This window comes from Mytilus californianus, unplaced genomic scaffold (genome assembly GCF_021869535.1).
Source record: "Mytilus californianus isolate M0D057914Y unplaced genomic scaffold, xbMytCali1.0.p SCAF_1, whole genome shotgun sequence".
NCBI lineage: Eukaryota > Metazoa > Mollusca > Bivalvia > Mytilida > Mytilidae > Mytilus > Mytilus californianus.
The window spans coordinates 140,267,222-140,289,064 of NW_026262581.1; the positions used below are offsets into that span (position 1 = coordinate 140,267,222).

General features: G+C 33.4%; 2 protein-coding genes across 3 annotated transcripts in view; both read right to left on the reverse strand.

The window, feature by feature from the left end:
- Positions 1-1,778: 1,778 nt before the first annotated feature.
- The window catches only part of LOC127737255 (probable proline--tRNA ligase, mitochondrial), an 80,276-nt gene continuing 60,211 nt past the window's right edge, over positions 1,779-21,843 (reverse strand). Inside the window, exons 13-14 of one of the 2 annotated variants that reach the window (XR_007999334.1) lie at positions 15,298-15,418; positions 1,779-1,811 (exon numbers count right to left, since the gene is read on the reverse strand). Coding sequence is in view for 1 of the 2 variants with exons in the window: in XM_052247841.1 (XP_052103801.1) it covers positions 15,389-15,418 (30 nt within the window). In the remaining variant the exon portion in view is untranslated. Of the gene's footprint in view, positions 1,812-15,295; positions 15,419-21,843 lie in introns of those variants that run through there. The other variant, XM_052247841.1, reaches the window with a different exon arrangement.
- Positions 6,469-7,375, reverse strand: LOC127739162 (uncharacterized). The gene is made up of 2 exons (XM_052250759.1): positions 6,640-7,375; positions 6,469-6,479 (listed from the first exon to the last, which is right to left on the reverse strand). The coding sequence occupies exons 1-2, from the start codon at positions 7,373-7,375 to the stop codon at positions 6,469-6,471; spliced, it is 747 nt and encodes a 248-aa protein (XP_052106719.1).

Sequence of the window (21,843 nt, forward strand, 5' to 3'; positions counted from 1 at the left end):
TTACACCAGCTTTATAGCCTGCACTCCTAGAATGCGGTATAATGAAACAAAAAGTCTGGCATTATAATTGAGGTGCCCTCTAATACCAGTTTTATAGCCTGGACTCCTAGAGTGGGGTTGAATGAAACAGAAAATCTGGCATTATAATTGAGGTGCCCTCTAACACAAACTGTATAGCCTGCACTCCTTAAGTGGGATATAATGAAACAAATAGTCTGGCATTATAGTTGATATGTCCGCTTACACCAGCTTAAGTAGTATTTCAGTCAAGCATTATAACTAATGTTCCCTTTCACAACAGCTTTATAACCAGCATTCCTAGAGTGGGGTATAATGAAACCAAAATCTGGCATTATAATTGAGGTGCCCTCTAACATCAGCTATATAGCCTGCACTCCTAGAGTGGGGTACAATGAAACAAAAAGGCTGGCATTATAATTGAGTTGTCCTCTAACACCAGCTTTATGGCCTGCACTCCAAGAGTGGGGTTAAATGAAAGAAAAAGGCTGGCATTATAATTGAGGTGTACTTCAACCCCAGCTTTATGGCCTGCACTCCTAGAGTGGGGTTGGATGAAACAAAAAAGTCTGGCATTATAATTGAGTTGCCCTCTAACACCAGTTTTATAGCCTGCGTTCCTAGAGTGGGGTAAAATGAAACCAAAATTTGGCATTATAATTGAGGTGTCCTCTAATACCATGTTTATGGCCTGCACTCCTAGAGTGGGGTTGAATCAGCAGTGGCGGATCCAGAAATTTTCATAAGTGGGGGCCCACTGACTGCTTAAGAGGGGGCCTGCTCCGGTCATGCTTCAGTGATTCCCTATGTAATCAACCAAATTTTTCCCAGAAAAGTGGGGGCCCGGGCCCCCTGGGCCCCTCTAAATCCGCCTCTGGAATGAAACAGAAAGTCTGGCATTATAATTGAGGTGCCCTCTAACACAAACTGTATAGCCTGCACTCCTAAAGTTGGGTATAATGAAACAAAATATCAGACATTATGATTGAGATGCCTTCTAACACATGCTTCAGTTGTGTTCCAATCAATATAAAGTGCGGTATAATGCAACAAATAGTCAATACTTATAGCTGAGATGCCCTTTCACACCAGCGTTACAGCCTGCACTCCTAGAGTGGAGTACAATTACACAAAAATTCAGGCATCATGATTGAGGTGTATATAAAAAATATTTCCGTTCTCCATTTATACTGTTTACCTTACAACAAAATTATTTTCTTTTTCCTGTGTACATTATTCTATTTGGCGGCAAGGTTATTTGTTCAAGGTTATGGTTGATTACGGAAATTATTTAACATCTCACAGCGGTATAATACTGTTGCCTTTATTTATTCACCCCCTTTTTAATTGATTTTGTATTTACATTGTGTCATAGATCAAATTCATTCGTTCAGTGTATGTTCACTTGTGTTAATGTCTTTTGATTGAGGTAAGCCATTTCAGTTGATATTTTATAGTGTATCTTTCTATGTTGTGATGTTACACTATTGTTTCGGGTAAGAGTGAAGGTTGGTACCTATTAAAACGTTTAAACCCGCTGCATTTGTTTGTTTGCACCTGCCAGGAACCTGATGTTCAGTAGTTGTCGTTTCTATTGTCTTATGTATTATTTGCAGCGTTAGTCGTTTCGCCTTTTTTGGGGGTAGGGGGACATGGCGTTTAGCTTTTGTCTTTCTTCAACAATTGGTTTGTATGTGTCCCTTTAGAATCAACTTCCATATTTAATACTATTACTTACACTTTTTCCAATAACAACAACGTAAGGATATCCTAATCTATTTGCCTGGGTCAACCTGTTACCAACAGTAAATATAGTTCTGTCAGCAATGACCACTTTCCCTCGGAGGTTTGGCTCAGTCACTAATTCACCATACATATTGTTAGCTAGCTCCATGAACTTTTCTTCCATATGATTTTGTTCCCAACAAAAAACATTTAGAAGAAGGTGTTACAAACATCTGAAATATGTTTTTTGAAGGTTTATAACTACTTACATTTTGATGTTTCAAATTCAAGGGGCCAAAAGACTGTTTTTATACAAAAACTTTATGACAACCTTAAGAAAATTTAAGTATTTTAATACAATCAATGGAATATATGTGAAAAAGGGGAACAATAATACAAAACTTTAAGGTATTATACCAAACAAAAACTCAAAATATATTTTCACTCCTCCCATTAATCATAGTGATGGAAATCACTCATGGAAAGATTTTAAACAGTAGTTTGCATAATTTAGAATTATATATTTAAGTATAGTGTGGACAAAAAACATTAATATAGCTCTATTACAGACATTTGCATTTACTACAGGTCTTTAGAAGGAAAAGCACTTTTCAGTATATAAAATATGAATCAATTAGAGTGGGTCACCAATTTGTTTTTTTTAATTGCAATTATGATAATATCTTAACCAATAATGTTCCCCTTTACAAGTTTCACCTTTTAAATTTTTCTCTTTAGAAACAGGAGAAACTACCTAATAAAGAGTCTTCTAATAAAGTTTATCAATTATCCTTGCTTGACATGGGACCAACAAATAAACCTTAAACTAAGATCTTTATCGTCTCCAAAAATTAATCTAAAAAGGTTGTTTTGTGGACATTTTGTAAGTTAAACCAAAGACATTTATTTACTTATTCGTGGCCTCAATTGCAAATATTTACAGTATTTCTGAACAAATCTAAAACACATATCTATGGGGAACAGCTCGCATAGACGAGTGCAGCAAAGTTTTATTTATTTTTATTTAGACAACTGTCCTCAATCACTTTGCTTACACACTAAGCTGCTGCAGTACACATGTCTTACAAACATATCTACATCGAAAAATAAAGAAATAGCATTCGTTCATCAAACAAATGACCAGTCCGTGCTTTCATTCAAAGAAACTTTAAACTCTTAACTTTGTTAAGGTGACTTACTGTTATGCTAAAACAATATAAATATTATTGTAAAAATGAACACATGTTCCCAATATAGAATATTATTTATTATTCCAATCAAGCGCCCTTGATGGGCAGCATGACATGTACACATAAAACAAAACATCATGATTTGTAACAGAAAAACACTTTTATATTTTGAAATGAAACATTAAAAAGTTCAGACAGATGCTATTATCTCCATTCTATAAAAATCACATACATTTAATTCCAGGCAGGACCAGAACCCTAAAATATAGCAACAAACCAATGTTCCCAATATAGCAAAACACCAATGTTCCTAATATAGCAACAAACCCATGTGTTATGGATATTTAATAAATACATTAATACACATATACATAGGTATCATATTTTGTCCTCTAAGAATTGCTTATTAGAAACATTTATGATTATATGACACTGACGATTAAAAGTTGAAAGGTGTATTATTAAGATAATTGATAATGAATTGATTTCTCTCAGTACATTTTTAATTATTTATAGAAAATGGAAAAATTATTTCTTCACTACAAAGAGAATCACTGTAGGAAAAGAAGTTGGAAGTTCACAATTTCTTATAGTTATGATTTAATTGTTCATTTGAAAATGTATATTATTTAATTTTTTTGCCATTTTTTTTTGAAAATTTATATTAATTTTTGACTTTATTTGTGAAAAAAAATCTGCTCATACTAAAAATATTTTATTATTGAAAATCAGTGGGGAATTATATTTTATATTCATTGTACCCCGTACGAAAGTATAAGGCGTATTGTGCCTGGAAATCTGGTGTAAATCAGGCGTAAGTGGTAGTTACATGACTTGTCCAGATCCAGGCGTAATAGAGCAGGAAACTTTGGCCATGGTGTTGTCAGTTTTTTTCGATCTATGAGTTTGACTGTCCCTCTGGTATCTTTCGTCCCTCTTTTAAATTTGTAGCATTTACAGGCGTAGGAAAAAAGTGGTAAACCTTGCGTAAATTGAAATAAGCAAGGCGTAAATTTTCCTACGGGCGTAAAACTGCTGGAAGGGCGTAAATCATTATACCCATAGTGATTTGTTTAAAGGATCATGGGAAAGTTTTTTCAAAATTTGGCTCTGTGCTATATGACCTTGGAAGAGTTGGGCATATTGGCAGCTTGATATATAGGGGAAATTAGCTTTTTTTGTGCTTTTTGGAAGAATTTGAAATTGGAATTATGGAATCAAATTGATGAATGAAAATTGTGAAATAAAAGGAAAGTAGTTTACATGGTAAATAATTATTATGTGAATAACTAACTTAAAGTTATTAAGTTTTTATTTTTAAACGTTAATTTCAAATTCTGGAAACCTTCATCCTTGGAGAATAACATGTTAATCTCTCACAAGTTAAATTACAGTATTATCATTGATTGTTTTAGTTCAAATGACATTAATTTTCAAAACAACTAAGTCAAAATGCTAGTTTTACTTCAAGAAAAGTTAATTGTCATAATTCTTGTTTCAACTTAGCTAATTTGATCCAGTGTCTGTCTAATTTCATTTCTTTATATATCTTCTTCAATAATTTTCATTTTTTATGTCAAACAGTCAGAAATGTAAGCAACAGTACAAGTTTGTTTCAAATACACGAAGTTCACATCTAGGATAATACACTGATTTAAATTAAGTTTAGTATTATGTAAAGACATTACGCCTGGTTTATTTATTGACCAGGCGTACTCATTTGCATAAAACGCCTGGTTTCCGCCTCAGTTACGCTTGGTGTCCGCATGCTCATGAATTTTGGTCGAGTATGACTTATAAAGGCAAACAGTAGTATACCGCTGTTCAAAAGTCATAAATTGATTGAGAGAAAACAAATCCGGGTTACTAACTTAAATTGAATTTAATTGATAAATTCAACAACACTTACCGTTATCTTGATGATATTTTCGTTAAATAATCAAGAATTTTCTAAATATACTGCCGAAATTTACCAAAAGGACCTTACTTTAAATAAATCAAGTTTAAACGGTAATAACTGTCCTTTCCTAGATTTAGATATTTCGGTTTTACACGGGGAACTGCACACTAAAATTAACGACAAAAGGGACGATTTTTCGTTCCCTATTGTTTACTTTTCCTTTTTGGATGGTGATGTTCCTTTGGCACCATTTTACGGTGTTTATATTTCACAACTAGTTCGCTATGCCCGTGTCTGTTGTGACGTTTTTGATTTTAACGAACGTTATCTATGTTTTACTGGTAAATTATTAAGACAGGGATTTCGTTATCACAAATTACTTAAAACCTTTACTAAATTCTTCCATAGATATAAAGATTTGGTTTTAAAGTTTGGTTGTACTTATTTCAAACGGATATCACTTCCTCATTTTTACGGAAATGTTGTTTACAGTGCCCGGAAATTTAGAAACAATCCTGGTAAACTTATCGATCCTTTAAATAAACTTATTCTTATAGGTTACCAATTCAACACTGTAATTAGATCATTGAATATTGTTTTTATTGATATTAATATTGATTTTGTTTTCAGTAAATTAAAAGCAAACTAAATATTATTGTTATATACATATACACATTCATGGATCTACAATCTGTCGATACCTGTATCTTGGCATTGCACAAGGTCATGTTTTTCTCCGACTGTTTATGACGTCTTTACAATAAATCCATTGGAAGTTGGATGTGTACTGATTGATAATTTAGTCTTAGATGCATGATTTTTTTATTAGTTGTTAGTGGCTTTGAACTAGCTGTCAGTAACTGCGAGTACTCTCAGATCAGTAATTTGTGTCTTTTTGTTGTTGGGATATACAAGTACCCGGCCACGTCCACTCTGTGTTTTTGTTAGATGTATTTCTATTTGTATCCATCTGATGAGTTAAGCTTTTTCAACTGATTTTTTTATAGTTCGTTCTTATGTTGTACTGTTACACCACTGTCCCAGGTTAGGGGGAAGGATGGGATCCCGCTAACATGTTTAACCCCGCCACTTCTGTATGTATGTGCCTGTCCCAAGTCAGGAGCCTGTAATTCAGTGGTTGTCGTTTGTTGGTGTGTTACATATTTGTTTATTGTTTATTTTTTGTATATACATTAGGCCATTAGTTTTCTCGTTTGAATTGCTCTACATTTGTCATTTCGGGGCCTTTTATAGCTGACTATGCGATATGGGCTTTGCTCATTGTTGAAGGCCGTACGGTGATCTATAGTTGTTAATTTATGTGTCATTTGGTCGCTTGTGGAGAGTTGTCTCATTGGCAATCATACCACATCTTCTTTTTTATATTAAATCGAGGGAAAGACTACAACTATAAGAGAAAACAAGGAAATAACAGAACACAGAAGTGCAACAAACAAAACAAAACATCAATAAAACATTCAGAGAAACGAACTATTAGACTGCCATATTGCTGACTTGGTACAGGACATTTCAAGAAAAAATGGTGCATTGAACCTGGTTTTGTGGGTAGCCAAACCTCCGCGCTTTATGGCAATGTTAAATATACCGCTAAATAGACAACTCAATTTGCTCTTACTAGATATTAGCTGGATAAGTTGTATTTATATTTAATTAGTTGCAGGTTTAAAGAATATCATTTGATTTCTTAATGCATATCTTATTAAGGAGATAAATTGAATTTTGCCAAGTATGTGCAATTTTCATCACAAATAAAACCCGACGACTCATTATATTTTAAACAAATACACTGAGGTCGAACCAGTCCATCCTCTTCACTAATCAATACTCTACTATTCTGTCCATCTTTTGATATTACTGTTATACTATCAGAGTAATAGTTTGCTACAATAATGTTACCATAAGTATCTGTACAAAGTCCATATGGTGAGGATAAATCCTGTGTATATCGCCAGATCTGTTTACCTGATCCATCATAACAGTATACAGCTCCATCAAGATAGTCAATATAGATTACTCTGTCATTACAGTAAACAAGGATAAACAGTGTTGATTTACTCTGAACTTGTATTGAATTCAGTGTATTTCCTTCTAGGTCTAAAATACGAATTTCATTATAATCCAAACCTACAGCCAGAGAATTATTGGAGAATGATAAACCGCTGCATACTTTGCCTAATTTGATAATTTTGGTAACTGTTTCATTCTCCATATTGAAGATCTTAATGGCTTTCTCATTATGATAAGTTATAGCTATAGTGTTCTGATCTATCTGTGTGACACTCCTCGCATCACCAGGTATAGGTAATTGTTTCTGTAGTTTGCCATCAGAAGAAAATAGGTTAACTGTACCCCATCGTTCCACTACTATAACTCTTCCATCTATCAGACAAATCATGTCAATAATAGTTTTCTTCATGTTGATCTCTATCTTTCTCGCTATATTCATGGTCATGTTGTTTATGTTGGATTGTTCTCGTGCTTCAACTTTTTCCTCCCTCCTCAAACTTGTTTCTCTATTCATAGCTAAGTCTGTTTTAACAACAAATACTTCTCGAAATGATTCTAATGATCCAAATGTGCTTAGAATGTTTTCTATTTTATTACTTTGCTTCAAAAAGTCGTTCAGTTTCTCCTTAAATTCACAGTATCACAGCCTAATGTGTGAACATAAAGATGTTTAAAAGTCTATTTATAAAGGTCATACGTTTGCCCGAAACGATCATTTAGGAAAGATGTTCTGAAATCATGGCAACTATACTCCTGGAAAAAGATGAAAATGACAGTTGGGAATGCTTTCTTGCAAGTCCAATTTGGCTAAACAATAACATTAATGTAGAAAAAAAACACATTTTGAACGTGGATTGGTTTTAATTAAAAGGGTATAAGATTTGTAAATGATATTGTTAATGTAGATGGATCGGTGTTTTCCTTTCACAATTTAGAGGGTATTTCAGATATTTGATTTTGTATTTTTGGTGAATACAATGCAATTTTTAATTTTTAGGTTATGAATAATCATACTTGTAATAACACAAGTGGAAGAAAGTAGCACAAAGTGCATGATTTATTTGATCAAAGGGAAATTACTCAATTTAAAATATTGACCAAATATTTGTTTGTGTTTTGTTTTTGCTGAATACAATGAATTTTTAATTCTAAGTTCACAATGCATAATTGAAGTTGTCTAAACATGCATGAAATATTTGCCAGTTGACCTAAAACAATTAAACAACAATCAATCAATGACCATTAAAGTATTCTTTTCCCGCAGTGCTCATGAGCATTTTGATTGTTTTATAGCGTGAACAGGAAAACTTCAGCACACAATACATTTCTAGAATATTTAAGTTTTATATAGTCAAATTGCAGTAGTAGTTTTTTTTTTTTTAACCATTTACCTGTTGATGTTATTGTGACAAAAGTTAAATTAGGTGTGTGCATGGCAACTGAAATGTCCTTCACTGTTTCTTCAAATGTAGACCAACCAGGAAGTTAATCAGGACAGATTTATATCTGATTCAGGTAATCGATAAATATTTAAATGACAGAAATATACCTGACCCAGACTATCTGTAAAATATCTATCTTATCTTTGTTAGCGGGATTGAATTGTATTGGTTAAGGACATCTGTATTTATATACTGGTATAAAAACAATTCATATTATATGTCTTTGCAATATGATAATTTACTTTTCCCCCTTTTTTATACAGTTTTTAAATATTTGATGTTGTATAATGGTGTGATGTTGATGTAGACATTATCATTATCAATCTGTAATAGAAATATTTCCATGCAAGCACATTTGTTTCTGTTTACTATTTCAAAATAACAATTAAATGATTCTTGCTATTAAAAGAATTGATATCAACATGTCTTGAATGAATCCGAAAAACCAGTGATCATCAACTATTTTTTAAAGGAAATATATGCTTTTAAAATATACATTATAGGAAATTGCATTGTATGCACTGTTATATAAGCCTACATTTCTTGTTGGATTTTTTTATGAAATTTCTATCCTGGAGTTCTGCCCCAAAACAAAGAAATAGTATGGAAAATTGCAATGCAAATTTCTTGTAGGAAATAACACTCTAACACCAGCTTAAGCAGTATTCAAATCAATGGAGGAAAAGGTGATTGCAATATAGCCTGCACTCCTAGAGTGGGGTATAATGAAACAAAAAGTCTGGCATTATAATTGAGGTGCCAGCTAACAACAGCTTGAGCAGTATTCCAATCAATGGAGGAAAAGGTGATTGCACTATAGCCTGCACTCCTAGAGTGGGGTATAATGAAACAAAAACTCTGGCATTATAACTGAGGTGCGCTCTAACACCAGCTTCATAGCCTGCACTCTTAGAGTGGGGTGTAATGAAACAAAAACTCTGGCATTATAATTAAGGTGCCCTCTAACGCCAGCTTGAGCAGTATTCCAATCAATATCTGATACTTTTCTTTGAGGAAATATTTGAGTGTGATTGATTGATTGTTGGTGTTTAAAACCACTTGCAGCGCTATTGGCTATATTGATGTTGTTATTGGTTTTGGTAGGCGGTTTACTTTTATAGTAATTGCGCCTTAAATTCATATAACATAAATATTATATATATACGCTCATTCCTTACTCTATTTTTAGTATAACATTTTGGCAAGTAATTATATGAAGCTGTGACGAACTGGGTTGGCTGTGTTACAATAAAGTATACATATGTATATAAAAAAAATAATATTTAAAAAAAAAAAAAAAAACACAGAAAAAAACCACAAAAAAAACCCACAAAAAACAAATTGTAAGGAAAATAAAAGGGAAAAAAAAAAAACAAAAACAAACAAATGATAGTTCCTAATGAAATGTAAATTATTAACTGATAGGTATCATAATATTGTTTAGAAATTTACCTTCGTGTCGTCTGTAATATACTTATAAAAATAAAGTATATAAAGAAACATAGAATAAGGCATGTGCTAGTTAAATGCTGTCAATGCGAGGACTTCTCCCACGATTGATGTAGCAGATAAAGAATTATTTAGTAAGGATTTAGACTTTGTAGATTTTCCTTTTCCATAACATATTGGCTATATAGTGGCAGCCAGTTTTTTATTGATAGAGGAAGATGGAGTGCAATCATCCTGGTCAAGCTAATGGCCATACATGAGGTCATCCTGTTCAGTAGTACAATAACTAGAGGCTCTCAAGAGCCTGTGTCGCTCACCTGACTCTACTTTGGTTTTAGAAATCATGTAAAGATAGATAAAAATCATAACAGATACCCAAATAATGATTGAGGCCAAATTTTGATTAATATTGGTCCCGTTATTTAATAAAATATCCTGGTGGCCATCTTGAACTGTAAATCGGCAACAAAGTAGCAACACTTGGTCAGCACTTCATAAGGAACATTCATGCCATGTTTGGTTTCATTCCATTAAGTGGTACTCTAAAAGAAGACATTTGTATGTATTTCCCATAGGGTCCTATGTTAAACTAAGCCCCTCCCCCTAGCGGCCATCTTGGATGATGGATCGACTGCAAAGTAACAACACTTGGTCAGCAACTCATAAGGAACATTCATGCCATGTTTGGTTCAATTCCATTCAGTGGTTCTCTAAAAGAAGACAATTGTATGTATTTCCCATAGGGTCCTATGTTAAACTAAGTCCCCCGCTGTCGGCCATCTTGGATGATGGATCAGCTGCAAAGTAACAACACTTGGTCAACATCTCATAAGGAACATTTATGTTATGTTTGGTTCCATTCCATTTATTGGTTCTCCAAACGAAGACATTTTCATGTATTTCCCATAGGGTCCTATGTAAAACTAAGTCCCCCGCTGGCGGCCATCTTGAATGATGGATCAGCTACAAAGTAACAACACTTGGTCAGCATCTCATAAGGAAGATTCATGCCATGTTTGGTTTCATTCCATTCAGTGGTTCTCTAAAAGAAGACATTTGTATGTATTTCCCATAGATCCTTTGTTAAACTAAGTCCCCTGCTGTCGGCCATCTTGGATGATGGACCGACTGCAAAGTAACAACACTTGGTCAACACCTCATAAGGAACATTCATGCCATGTTTGGTTCAATTCCATTCAGTGGTTCTCTAAAAGAAGACATTTGTATGTATTTCCCATAGGGTCCTATGTTAAACTAAGTCCCCCGCTGGCGGCCATCTTGGATGATGGATCGGCTACAAAGTAACAACACTTGGTCAGAACCTCATAAGGAACATTCATGCCATGTTTGGTTTCATTCCATTCAGTGGTTCTCTAAAAGAAGACATTTGTATGTATTTCCCATAGGGTCTTATGTTAAACTAAGTCCCCCGCTGGCGGCCATCTTGGATGATGGACCGACTGCAAAGTAACAACACTTGGTCAGCATCTCATAAGGAACATTCATGCCATGTTTGGTTCCATTCCATTCAGTGGTTCTCTAAAAGAAGACATTTTTATGTATTTCCCATAGAGTCCTATGTTAAACTAAGTCCCCCGCTGGCGGCCATCTTGGATGATGGATCGGCTACAAAGTAACAACACTTGGTCAGCACCTCATAAGGAACATTCATACCATGTTTGGTTTCATTCCATTCAGTGGTTCTCTAAAAGAAGACATTTGTATGTATTTCCCATAGGGTCCTATGTTAAACTAAGTTCCCCGATGGCGGCCATCTTGGATGATGGATCGGCTACAAAGTAACAACACATGGTCAGCACCTCATAAGGAACATTCATGCCATGTTTGGTTTTATTCCATTCAGTGGTTCTCTAAAAGAAGTCATTTGTATGCATTTCCCATAGGGTCCTATGTTAAACTAAGTCCCCCGATGGCGGCCATCTTGGATGATGGATCGGCTACAAAGTAACAACACATGGTCAGCACCTCATAAGGAACATTCATGCCATGTTTGGTTTTATTCCATTCAGTGGTTCTCTAAAAGAAGTCATTTGTATGCATTTCCCATAGGGTCCTATGTTAAACTAAGTCCCCCGATGGCGGCCATCTTGGATGAGGGATCAGCTACAAAGTAACAACACTTGGTGAGCACCTAATAAGGAACATTCATGCCATGTTTGGTTTCATTCCATTCAGTGGTTCTCTAAAAGAAGTCATTTGTATGCATTTCCCATAGGGTCCTATGTTAAACTAAGTCCCCCGCTGGCGGCCATCTTGGATGATGGATCGGCTACAAAGTAACAACACTTGGTCAGCACCTCATAAGGAACATTCATGCCATGTTTGGTTTCATTCCATTCAGTGGTTCTCTAAAAGAAGACATTTGTATGTATTTCCCATAGGGTCCTATGTTAAACTAAGTTCCCCGATGGCGGCCATCTTGGATGATGGATCGGCTACAAAGTAACAACACTTGGTCAGCACCTCATAAGGAACATTCATGCCATGTTTGGTTTCATTCCATTCAGTGGTTCTCTAAAAGAAGTCATTTGTATGCATTTCCCATAGGGTCCTATGTTAAACTAAGTTCCCCGATGGCGGCCATCTTGGATGATGGATCGGCTACAAAGTAACAACACTTGGTCAGCACCTCATAAGGAACATTCATGCCATGTTTGGTTTCATTCCATTCAGTGGTTCTCTAGAAGAAGTTCAAAATGTAAAAAGTTAACGCCGACGACGGACGACGACGGACGACGCCGGACGACGCCGGACGACGGACGCCGGACGCCAAGTGATGAGAAAAAAATGTGACAAACATATTTGTTTTCATTGATAATATTAAAAAAATCCAAAGTATTGGCATACAGGAAGTAGGTGTCTGGCAGATCTGAAAAACACATCACAACTCATCACTGTCAATCTGCTGATTAAATATGGAGTCATTCTGTGAATTGCTTTTGAACACCAAATCAAAAAAGCACTTACATGTTACTAGTGACCACTGTCCTGACGATGACCAAGTATAATGTAATTCTGTTATACAGTTCTGGAGAAAAGTGTGACGAAGATATTTGTTTTTAATTAAACATACTAGTATTGAAAAATTTAAAATATATCAGATAAAAGTATGAGGGTGTCTGCCAAATCTGAAAAGAGCTTACACCTTACAACTAATCATTGACAAAATGAGAACATCTATGTTCAGTATTCCCGAGAAAGGTGTGATGAAACTTTCTGTTGGACTAATCAATGGAAGACAAGGTGATTGCACTATAGCCTGCACTCCTAGAGTGGGGTAAAATGCAACAAACAGTCTGGCATTATAATTGAGGTGTCCTCTAACGCCAGCTTGAGCAGCATTCCAATCAATGGAAGACAAGGTGATTGCACTATAGCCTGCACTCCTAGAGTAGGGTATAATGAAACAAAAAGTCTGACATTATAATTGAGGTACCCTCTTACACCAGCTTTATAGCCTGCAGTTCTAGAGGGGTATGATGTAACAAAAAAGTCTGGCATTATAATTGAGGTGCCCTATAACACCAGCTTTACAGCCTGCAGTTCTAGAGGGGTATGATGAAACAAAAAAGTCTGTCATTGATTATAATTGAGGTTCCTTATAACACCAGCTTTACAGCCTGCAGTTCTAGAGGGGTATGATGAAACAAAAAAGTCTGACATTATAATTGAAGTTCCCTATAACACCAGTTTTACAGCCGGCAGTTCTAGAGGGGTATGATGAAACAAAAAAGTCTGGCATTATAATTGAGGTTCCCTATAACACCAGCTTTACAGCCTGCAGTTCTAGAGGGGTATGATGAAACAAAAAAGTCTGGCATTATAATTGAGGTTCCCTATAACACCAGCTTGAGCAGTATTCCACTCAATAACAAATACTTTTCTTTGAAGAATTATTGGATTGTGATTGATTGATTTATTGAATGTTGGTGTATAACATCACTTTCAGCACTATTGGCTATAAAGTGGCATTGTGGCAGCCAGTTTTTATTGATTGAGGAAGATGGGTGAGAAAACACCTACAGCAGGACAAACTTGCAATCCTAGTAAACAGAATGTCATACTCACAACTTGTTCTGACAAGATAGTGATTGCTGTAGAAGAACAACATAGACAACTCGGCCACTGAGGTCCTACTTGAGTGTGTAATAACTCAATAATATTAAAATCTTGCTACAAATTCTGATACATTTTCAATAGTAAAATGGAAAATTATTATAAAAAATTTATAATTTCCATAATGTGCAAGTATAGGAAAAGAAACGGGAAACAGTTACTTTTATAACAAAGCCATAATAAAAAAATATGCATTTTATTGTCATGCAGTTTTAATATGTAGAAGTTTGGAATGATTTGAGATGATGGTAAAAAATCTGTAGTTTTGTTATAAATGTCCTGCAGTTCCAAAGAAGTAATATTAAAGTCTTGATACAAATTCTGAAATCTGTTACATTTAAAATAGTAAAATGAAAATTGTTATAAACATTTTGAAATTTCCATGATGTGCAAGTATAGGAAAAGAAATGTGGAAAACTACACTTATAACAAAACCATAATTAAAAAAATATGCATTTATTATTCAATATTCAGTTTCAATAAGTGAAAGTTTGGAAATGATTTGAGATGATGGTAAACAATCTGTAGTTTTGTTATAAATGTCCTGTAGTTCAAACTTAGGTTCTTCATCAATGGCCTGAAAAAATCAAAAAAAATCTTTTATACTATATTTACAGATCATAAGTAGGATGAGGAGGAATAAAAGAGAAATAAATATTTTAAGATTAATATAAGTTTGTCACAGCCATGTTACATCTTAATCCTTGGAGATTTGCACACATTTTGACACAAATTTTTTGGTGGCGATTGGCACACATTTTTGCATCCTCATTTGTAAGTTGATAAAGTTCCTCCCTAATGACTCTGCTGTGCACGTGACACAAAACACAGTACCTTCCAGCCTGAGAGTCAAGAAGTAGGTCACGAATCACGAAAATGGCAAAAACAGAGTTTAAACCAGATGTATCAACCTTTTGGGACGTACCATTTGTAAATATCAGATATCGCGTGGCTCTGTTTTCCTTATAATCCAGAAATACAACAAACAAACACCAATTCAAATGTATGTTACTGTTTCTTTGCTATTAGTGAGTTGTCAACATCATTGTTGTTAAATTCTATTGTAGAAAGGTGTATGATGCTTAAGTGGACAGAGATTTTAATAGTGTACCTTTTATTTAAAACTTCTCTTAAATTACTAAACTATGATAAACAAAATCAAAATAAGTTATACCTCTCTGTCCCTAGTTTTTGGTCCAAATTTTGTTCCTTAATCTCCAGTTTCTTATGTAGCATTTTCAGCGTTTCGAATTATTTTGGGGTCATGGCGTTTAGTGTCTGTCTTTCTTCCGACAATTGTTTTTTATTTGTCCCTTTGGAATCAACTTACATATTTTATACTATTACTTACACTTTTTCCAATAACAACAACGTAAGGATATCCTAATCTGTTTTTGCATGGGTCAACCTGTTACCAACAGTAAATCTAGTCCTGTCATCGATGACCACTTCCCCACGGAGGTTTGGCACAGTCACTAATTCATCATACAGATTGTTAGCTAGCTCCATGAACTTTTCTTCCATATAACCTTTCTACAACAAAGAACATTTAGATAAAATAGCATCCATGGTGAAAATTTAATTAACCTATTTCTGTGGTTTACTTGATTTTTCGTGGGAACTAATTTTTGGTGAATTGAGGAAAAGTTTTTATCATGGATATTAGATTTCATGATTTTGCCAAAGTCTGCAAAAAGTCTACAGTAAATTAGCTCTTTGTTGAACATTCAAATCTGTTGTTTACCTGAACCACTAAATCCCTGAAAACTGGTTAGATATCTAACCACTAATAATGAATCCACAGTATTTAGGATCTTTATTTATAGAATAAATGTTAAGCTTCCCCTATAAACTACTTTAAAACAGGTTGAAAAGTCCTTGATGAAAAATACACCGAGAAAATAGTTTAAGCCAAAAGAAATTTTTAATTGCTAATTTCTTTCTTTTGCCTATTTCTTGATAAGTTTATTCTGGCTATCATGAGTACTAATTACAACAATAAAGACTTAAAGGAACCAGGTAAAGTAGAGGCTAAAAAGTATTGCTCACATATAACTATGGACAATATTAGCAATGACCCTTTCCAATCCCTAACTTTAATATAACAAATATTTACTGTAATATTTTGATACATTTGTGATATTTTTATCAATTATTAAATTCTATAAAAATTATCATATTTTATTACAATTGTCATATGATGTTACAATTGTCATATGTTGTAACAATTGTCATATGTCGTTACAATTGTCATATGTTGTTATAATTGTCATATTTTGTTACAATTGTCCTATGATGTTACATTTGTCATATGTTGTTACAATTGTCATATGTTGTTACAATTAACAAATGTTGTTACAATAGTCATATGATGTTTCAATTATCAAATGTTGTTACAATTGTCATATGATGTATTGTTACAATTATCATATGTTGTTACAATTGTCATATGTTGTTACAATTGTCATATGATGTTACAACTGTCATATGATGTAACAATTGTCATGTTTTGTCACAGCTGTCATATGTTGTTGCAATTGTCATATAATGTTAGAATTGTCATATGTTGTTACAAATGTCATATGATGTTACAATTGTCATATTTTATTACAATTGTCATATATTGTTACGATTGTCATGCGTTTTTTCAATTGTCATATGATGTTCCAATTGTCATGTGTCGCTACAATTGGCATGTGTGATTACAATTGTCTTTTGATCTTACAATTGTCTTTTGATGTTACAATTGTCATATGTTGTTACAATTGTCAGAGGTTGTTACAATTGTCATATGTTGTCACATTTGTCATACGATGTTACAATTGTCATATGTTGTAACAATTGTCACAGGATGTTACAATTGTCATATGTTGTTACAATTGTCATATGTTGTTACAATTGTCATGTGTTGTTACAATTGTTATATGTTGTTGCAACTGTCATATGTTGTTACAATTGTCATGTGTTGTTACAAATGTCATATGTTGTTACAAATGTCATATGTTGTTACATTTGTCATGTGTTGTTACAATTGTCATAAGTTGTTACAATTGTCATATGTCGTTACAATTGTCATTATTCTGTTGGACATGGAAAGAAAGAAGGATAAATACTTACCATTTGTGGAATTATACATATCTGGTATGGTGATATCAGTTTTGGCCATCGTATGGCTTCATCCTCTGATAATACTTCTATACCAGCCTGTAGTATTCTGGTAACTCCTTAATCATAACATCCAATCTGTGTAACTCTAAAAACAACAATACTTAATTAATTTATCTGATGATACTTCTATACCAGCCTGTAGTATTCTGGTAACTCCTCATCCATAACATCCAATCTGTGTAACTCTAAAAACAACAATACTTAATTAATTTATCTGATGATACTTCTATACCAGCCTGTAGTATTCTGGTAACTCCTAAATCATAACATCCAATCTGTGTAACTCTAAAAACAACAATACTTATTTAATTTATCTGAGGATAATTCTATACCAGCCTGTAGTATTCTGGTAACTCCTAAATCATAACATCCCATCTGTGTTACTCTAAAAACAACAATACTTAATTAATTTATCTGATAATACTTCTATACCAGCCTGTAGTATTCTGTTAACTCCTAAATCATAACATCCAATCTGTGTAACTCTAAAAACAACAATACTTAAATAATGGAACTCCTTTTACGGCTAAAACTGTGCCACTTTTACTATGAAGTTTCGTAAAAAATTATAACCTAGAATGGAATGTTCATATGCACTACTATTTTTTTCAAAGGTCAAAACATAGGGCTGTGTGGCATATTTTCAACATATATATGCCCCGAACTTCTAAGAGTTTAAACTTGTACTAAAATTCTGTACAACCCCTCCCTTCATTTTTGGTCTTCCTCAGAATTCAATTTAGCCGCTATCCATGTGTATTTATACTGGTAACATTCCCAAATTATGTATCTATGAGATGAAGTATAGAGATTATATCTGGGAACCAGTATGTAGACAAAACAAACTATATATGAATATTATATATCTCCCCAAAAGAGGCATGTTTTGTGAAACAGCTGCATTTACAAAGTGCAACCTATACTAGCATTCATTTAAATAGAGAAATTTTGGAGAACACCTTTTCTCACAACAGTACTTATTTATCAGAATCATAGCCTCAAAAAAATCACTGCATGTACTCTAACCTTTCTTTTACAGTATATTATATACCCCACCCCTGTTTCAATGTTTATAAGAATTTGAAAACAAGACTTTAATTATTGTCAGCTTACCCTATGTGACATGAAATGCCTACCTGTATGAAACTATCCTGATAACAAATTGAAAGCATTTCAGAATACTATAAATGTAAAGTTTAGTAGTTAAGCATTCCAACATTCAAGATTATATAACGTATTCAATCCTGTCTCCAGTCCACATCTAACTGTATGCCTATTTATCTATAAAAGTTCACAATTTCTGCCTCAAATGGTGAGTTTAGAAATCTTATCACAATATAATCATCTCTTACAATATATCTAACATAATTTGGCCAATATATGAACTAGAAGTATTGAAACAAAGCCATATTTGCAAAAGTTGTATATATGAAGTTACCAGTCTGATATATGAATTCACTAAAATTTTTGTAGAGCTGACTGCTAAAATCTGTTTTTTTGCATAACTTGAAAGCACAGTTATTGTTTTTAATACAAAGGAGCTTTATAATAATAAAATCACAGCCTTTACAGGTTAAATTATCTGTTTTATGACCCAGGGGTTAGGAATTTTTCTCTGTTTTTTGCCACTGGGGCGTCACATTTGCTAAATAATTCTGCTGGTTCTGTGAATATGGAATATTTAGTACATTTTTAGGATAGAAAACACTATTGTTAGTTTTATTGAGGTATTTTTGTATCTCAAGCTTGTAATTTTTTTATGCCGCAGTCACAAGAAAGCACATTCAGGTGTTACTGCTTACTTTTGGGTTTTCGACAGGACAGAAACACCCCAACAACAGTATTCATCAAGGATCTATGGGTTTCAATGAGTGCAAAGAGTAAATATAAGCACTTTTTAATAATTTAAATTACAAATATGCATATATTATAAATTAACTTTGAATACAGGGCTTTAGGTAAACTATGCATACTATGAACTGTGAATTTATGCTAAGTCATCATAGTGAAGAACCAGGATTTTTTTCAATTTTCATGAAATATTTATCAAACGTTATATTTTAGTTAACTTCATTAAAATCTCTGAAGATAAACCAGATTTGGTGAAATTCTACATGTTCTCTGTTTTCACCCAATATAGGTTGTACTTCTGTAAATATAGACAATGCAATTTCCCATAGGAACTCCTTTTACGGATAAAACTGTGCCATTTTCACTATGAAGTTTCGTAAAAAATTATATCCTAGAATGAAAAGTTCATATGCACTACTATTACTTAGGTCAAAACATAGGGCTGTGCGGCATATTTTCAACATTTATATGCCCCGAACTTCTAAGAGTATAAACATATACTAAAATTCTGTGCTACCCCTCCCTTCACTTTGGGTCTTCCTCAGAATTCAATTTAGCCGCTATTCATGTGTATTTATACTGGTAACATTCCCAAGTTATGTATCTATGAGATGAAGTATAGAGATTATATCTGAGAACCAGTATGTAAACAAAACAAAATATCTATGAATATTATATATCTACACAAAAGAGGCGTGGTTTGTGAAACAGCTGTATTTACAAAGTGCAACCTTTACCAGCCTGTAGTATTCTGGTATCTCCTAAACCATAACATCCCATCTGTGTAACTCTAAAAAACAATACTTAATTAATTTATCTGATAATACTTCTATACCAGCCTGTAGTATTTTGGTAACTCCTAAACCATAACATCCCATCTGTGTTACCTTAAAAACAACACTACTTAATTAATTTATCTGATAATACTTCTATACCAGCCTGTAGTATTCTGGTAACTCCTAAACCATAACATCCCATCTGTGTTACTCTAAAAACAACAATACTTAATTAATCTATCTGATAATACTTTAATACCAGCCTGTATTATTCTAGTAACGGTAAAACCATAACATCATTTCTGTGTAATACTCTAAAAAAACAATTCATCTGATACTACTCTTATTTTAGTACATTTTGTCTTTTTTTTATGTTAGTTGTTTTGTGCTTAGTGCAGTCTGATGAGTTAAGCCATTTAATTACAGTTTATTTCTATGTTAAGCTGTGACGTCACTGTGCCAGGTTGATCACTCGCTAACATGCTTCACCGAGTTCACTTTGTCACATTTTGAATGCACATATCAAAAGTCAGGATTCTGTAATACTGTCGTTTTCTTTGGTTGCTCTCTGTGATATTTGTTGCTTTCGTTCATTGTTTCGAAATAAATCATAAATCATAAATGTTGGGGACTTTTGCAGCTTACTACATGGTAAGGGTTTTGCTCATTGTTGAAGGCCATACAGTGAACTTAAGATGCTTAAATTCACATCCTTTTGGTGATAGTTGTTTCATTGGAAATCATAGGACGTCTCCTTATTTTCATATTAATCAATTCACCTGTTCCTGTAAACACATCTACAACATTTTATACATGAGGTGTCAAGTGCTTATAATGAACAATATATTTTGGCATGTATGCATTATGTGCATCAAATTAACTTAAAATTTTCCTGTTCACCTGTTCATCAAATTACATGGTTTAGAGTATCCATCCATTAGTTTCTCAAAACAGACTAACAGCTTGAAGAAAAAAGTGCAAATCTATATATCTTTCATACTACTGGTATACACTAATCTCATTTTCATAGATAAATCTTCCATTTTGTTACAAAACTTATTTTCACAGATCTATTCCTCACATTTTGTCACAAAACTTATTTTCACAGATCTATTCCTCACATTTGGTCATAAAACTTATTCTCACGGATCTATTCTTCACATTTTACATACTAACTTATTTTCACAGATCTATTCCTCACGTTTTGTCACAAAACTTATTTTCACAGATCTATTCCTCACATTTTGTCACAAAACATATTTTCACAGATCTATTCTTCACATTTTACATACTAACTTATTTTCACAGATCTATTCCTCACATTTTGTCACAAAACTTATTTTCACAGATCCATTCCTCACATTTTGTCACAATACTTATTTTCACAGATCTATTCCTCACATTTTACTTTATGCCCAGTAAAAATGAATGTCCAACTTGAATAAATAAAAGTAATTTTTAAGGATTCATAACAACTTTCAATATTTAAACTGATGATAAATAATAACTAAGGTTTGTATTTTTCTACACATCCATGTCACATATCACTAACGGCCAGATAATTTTTGTTGTCAGTTTAGTCCCAGATATGGATTCAATTAATATGTTTGTATGATATTAGTATATGGTGTATGACTGTTATTAGAATGCCGTATCATTTTTAATTTTCCCAGACATATCTCCACTCTATGCTTCAACTAAATAGTCCACATTTAAAAACCGATGTTTGTCACAAACACAATAAAATGCTGGGCGCAGCTTGATATGACCGCAGATGTCAATTCATGAACAGTCTGGGCAAGAATGGACACTACATTCCAGGTTGATACAGCTCTGGATTTGGATTGTGATTAAATATTTGACACAGCATAGGTTTTTAACAAAGAAAGAATATGGTCAAAGAGCTGAAAAGTTTGAAATTAGACCTTTACCTATTATAATCCAATATCCAAAATCTAAATACACGCTTAGATTCAGCATATCAAAGAACCCTATCTATTCAATTTTTGTTAAAATCAAACAAACTTTAATTTTGGACCCCCGTTTAGACCAACTTAAAAACTTGGACTAAAACCAAAAACCTAAATACATGTTTAGATTCAATATATAAAAGAACCCCTTGAATTCATATTTTGATAAAATCAAAGTAAGTTTAATTT

Bases quoted from the DNA above. Each gene is read 5' to 3' on its own strand.
- LOC127739162 (XM_052250759.1), bottom strand. From the start codon at position 7,375: ATGAATAGAGAAACAAGTTTGAGGAGGGAGGAAAAAGTTGAAGCACGA.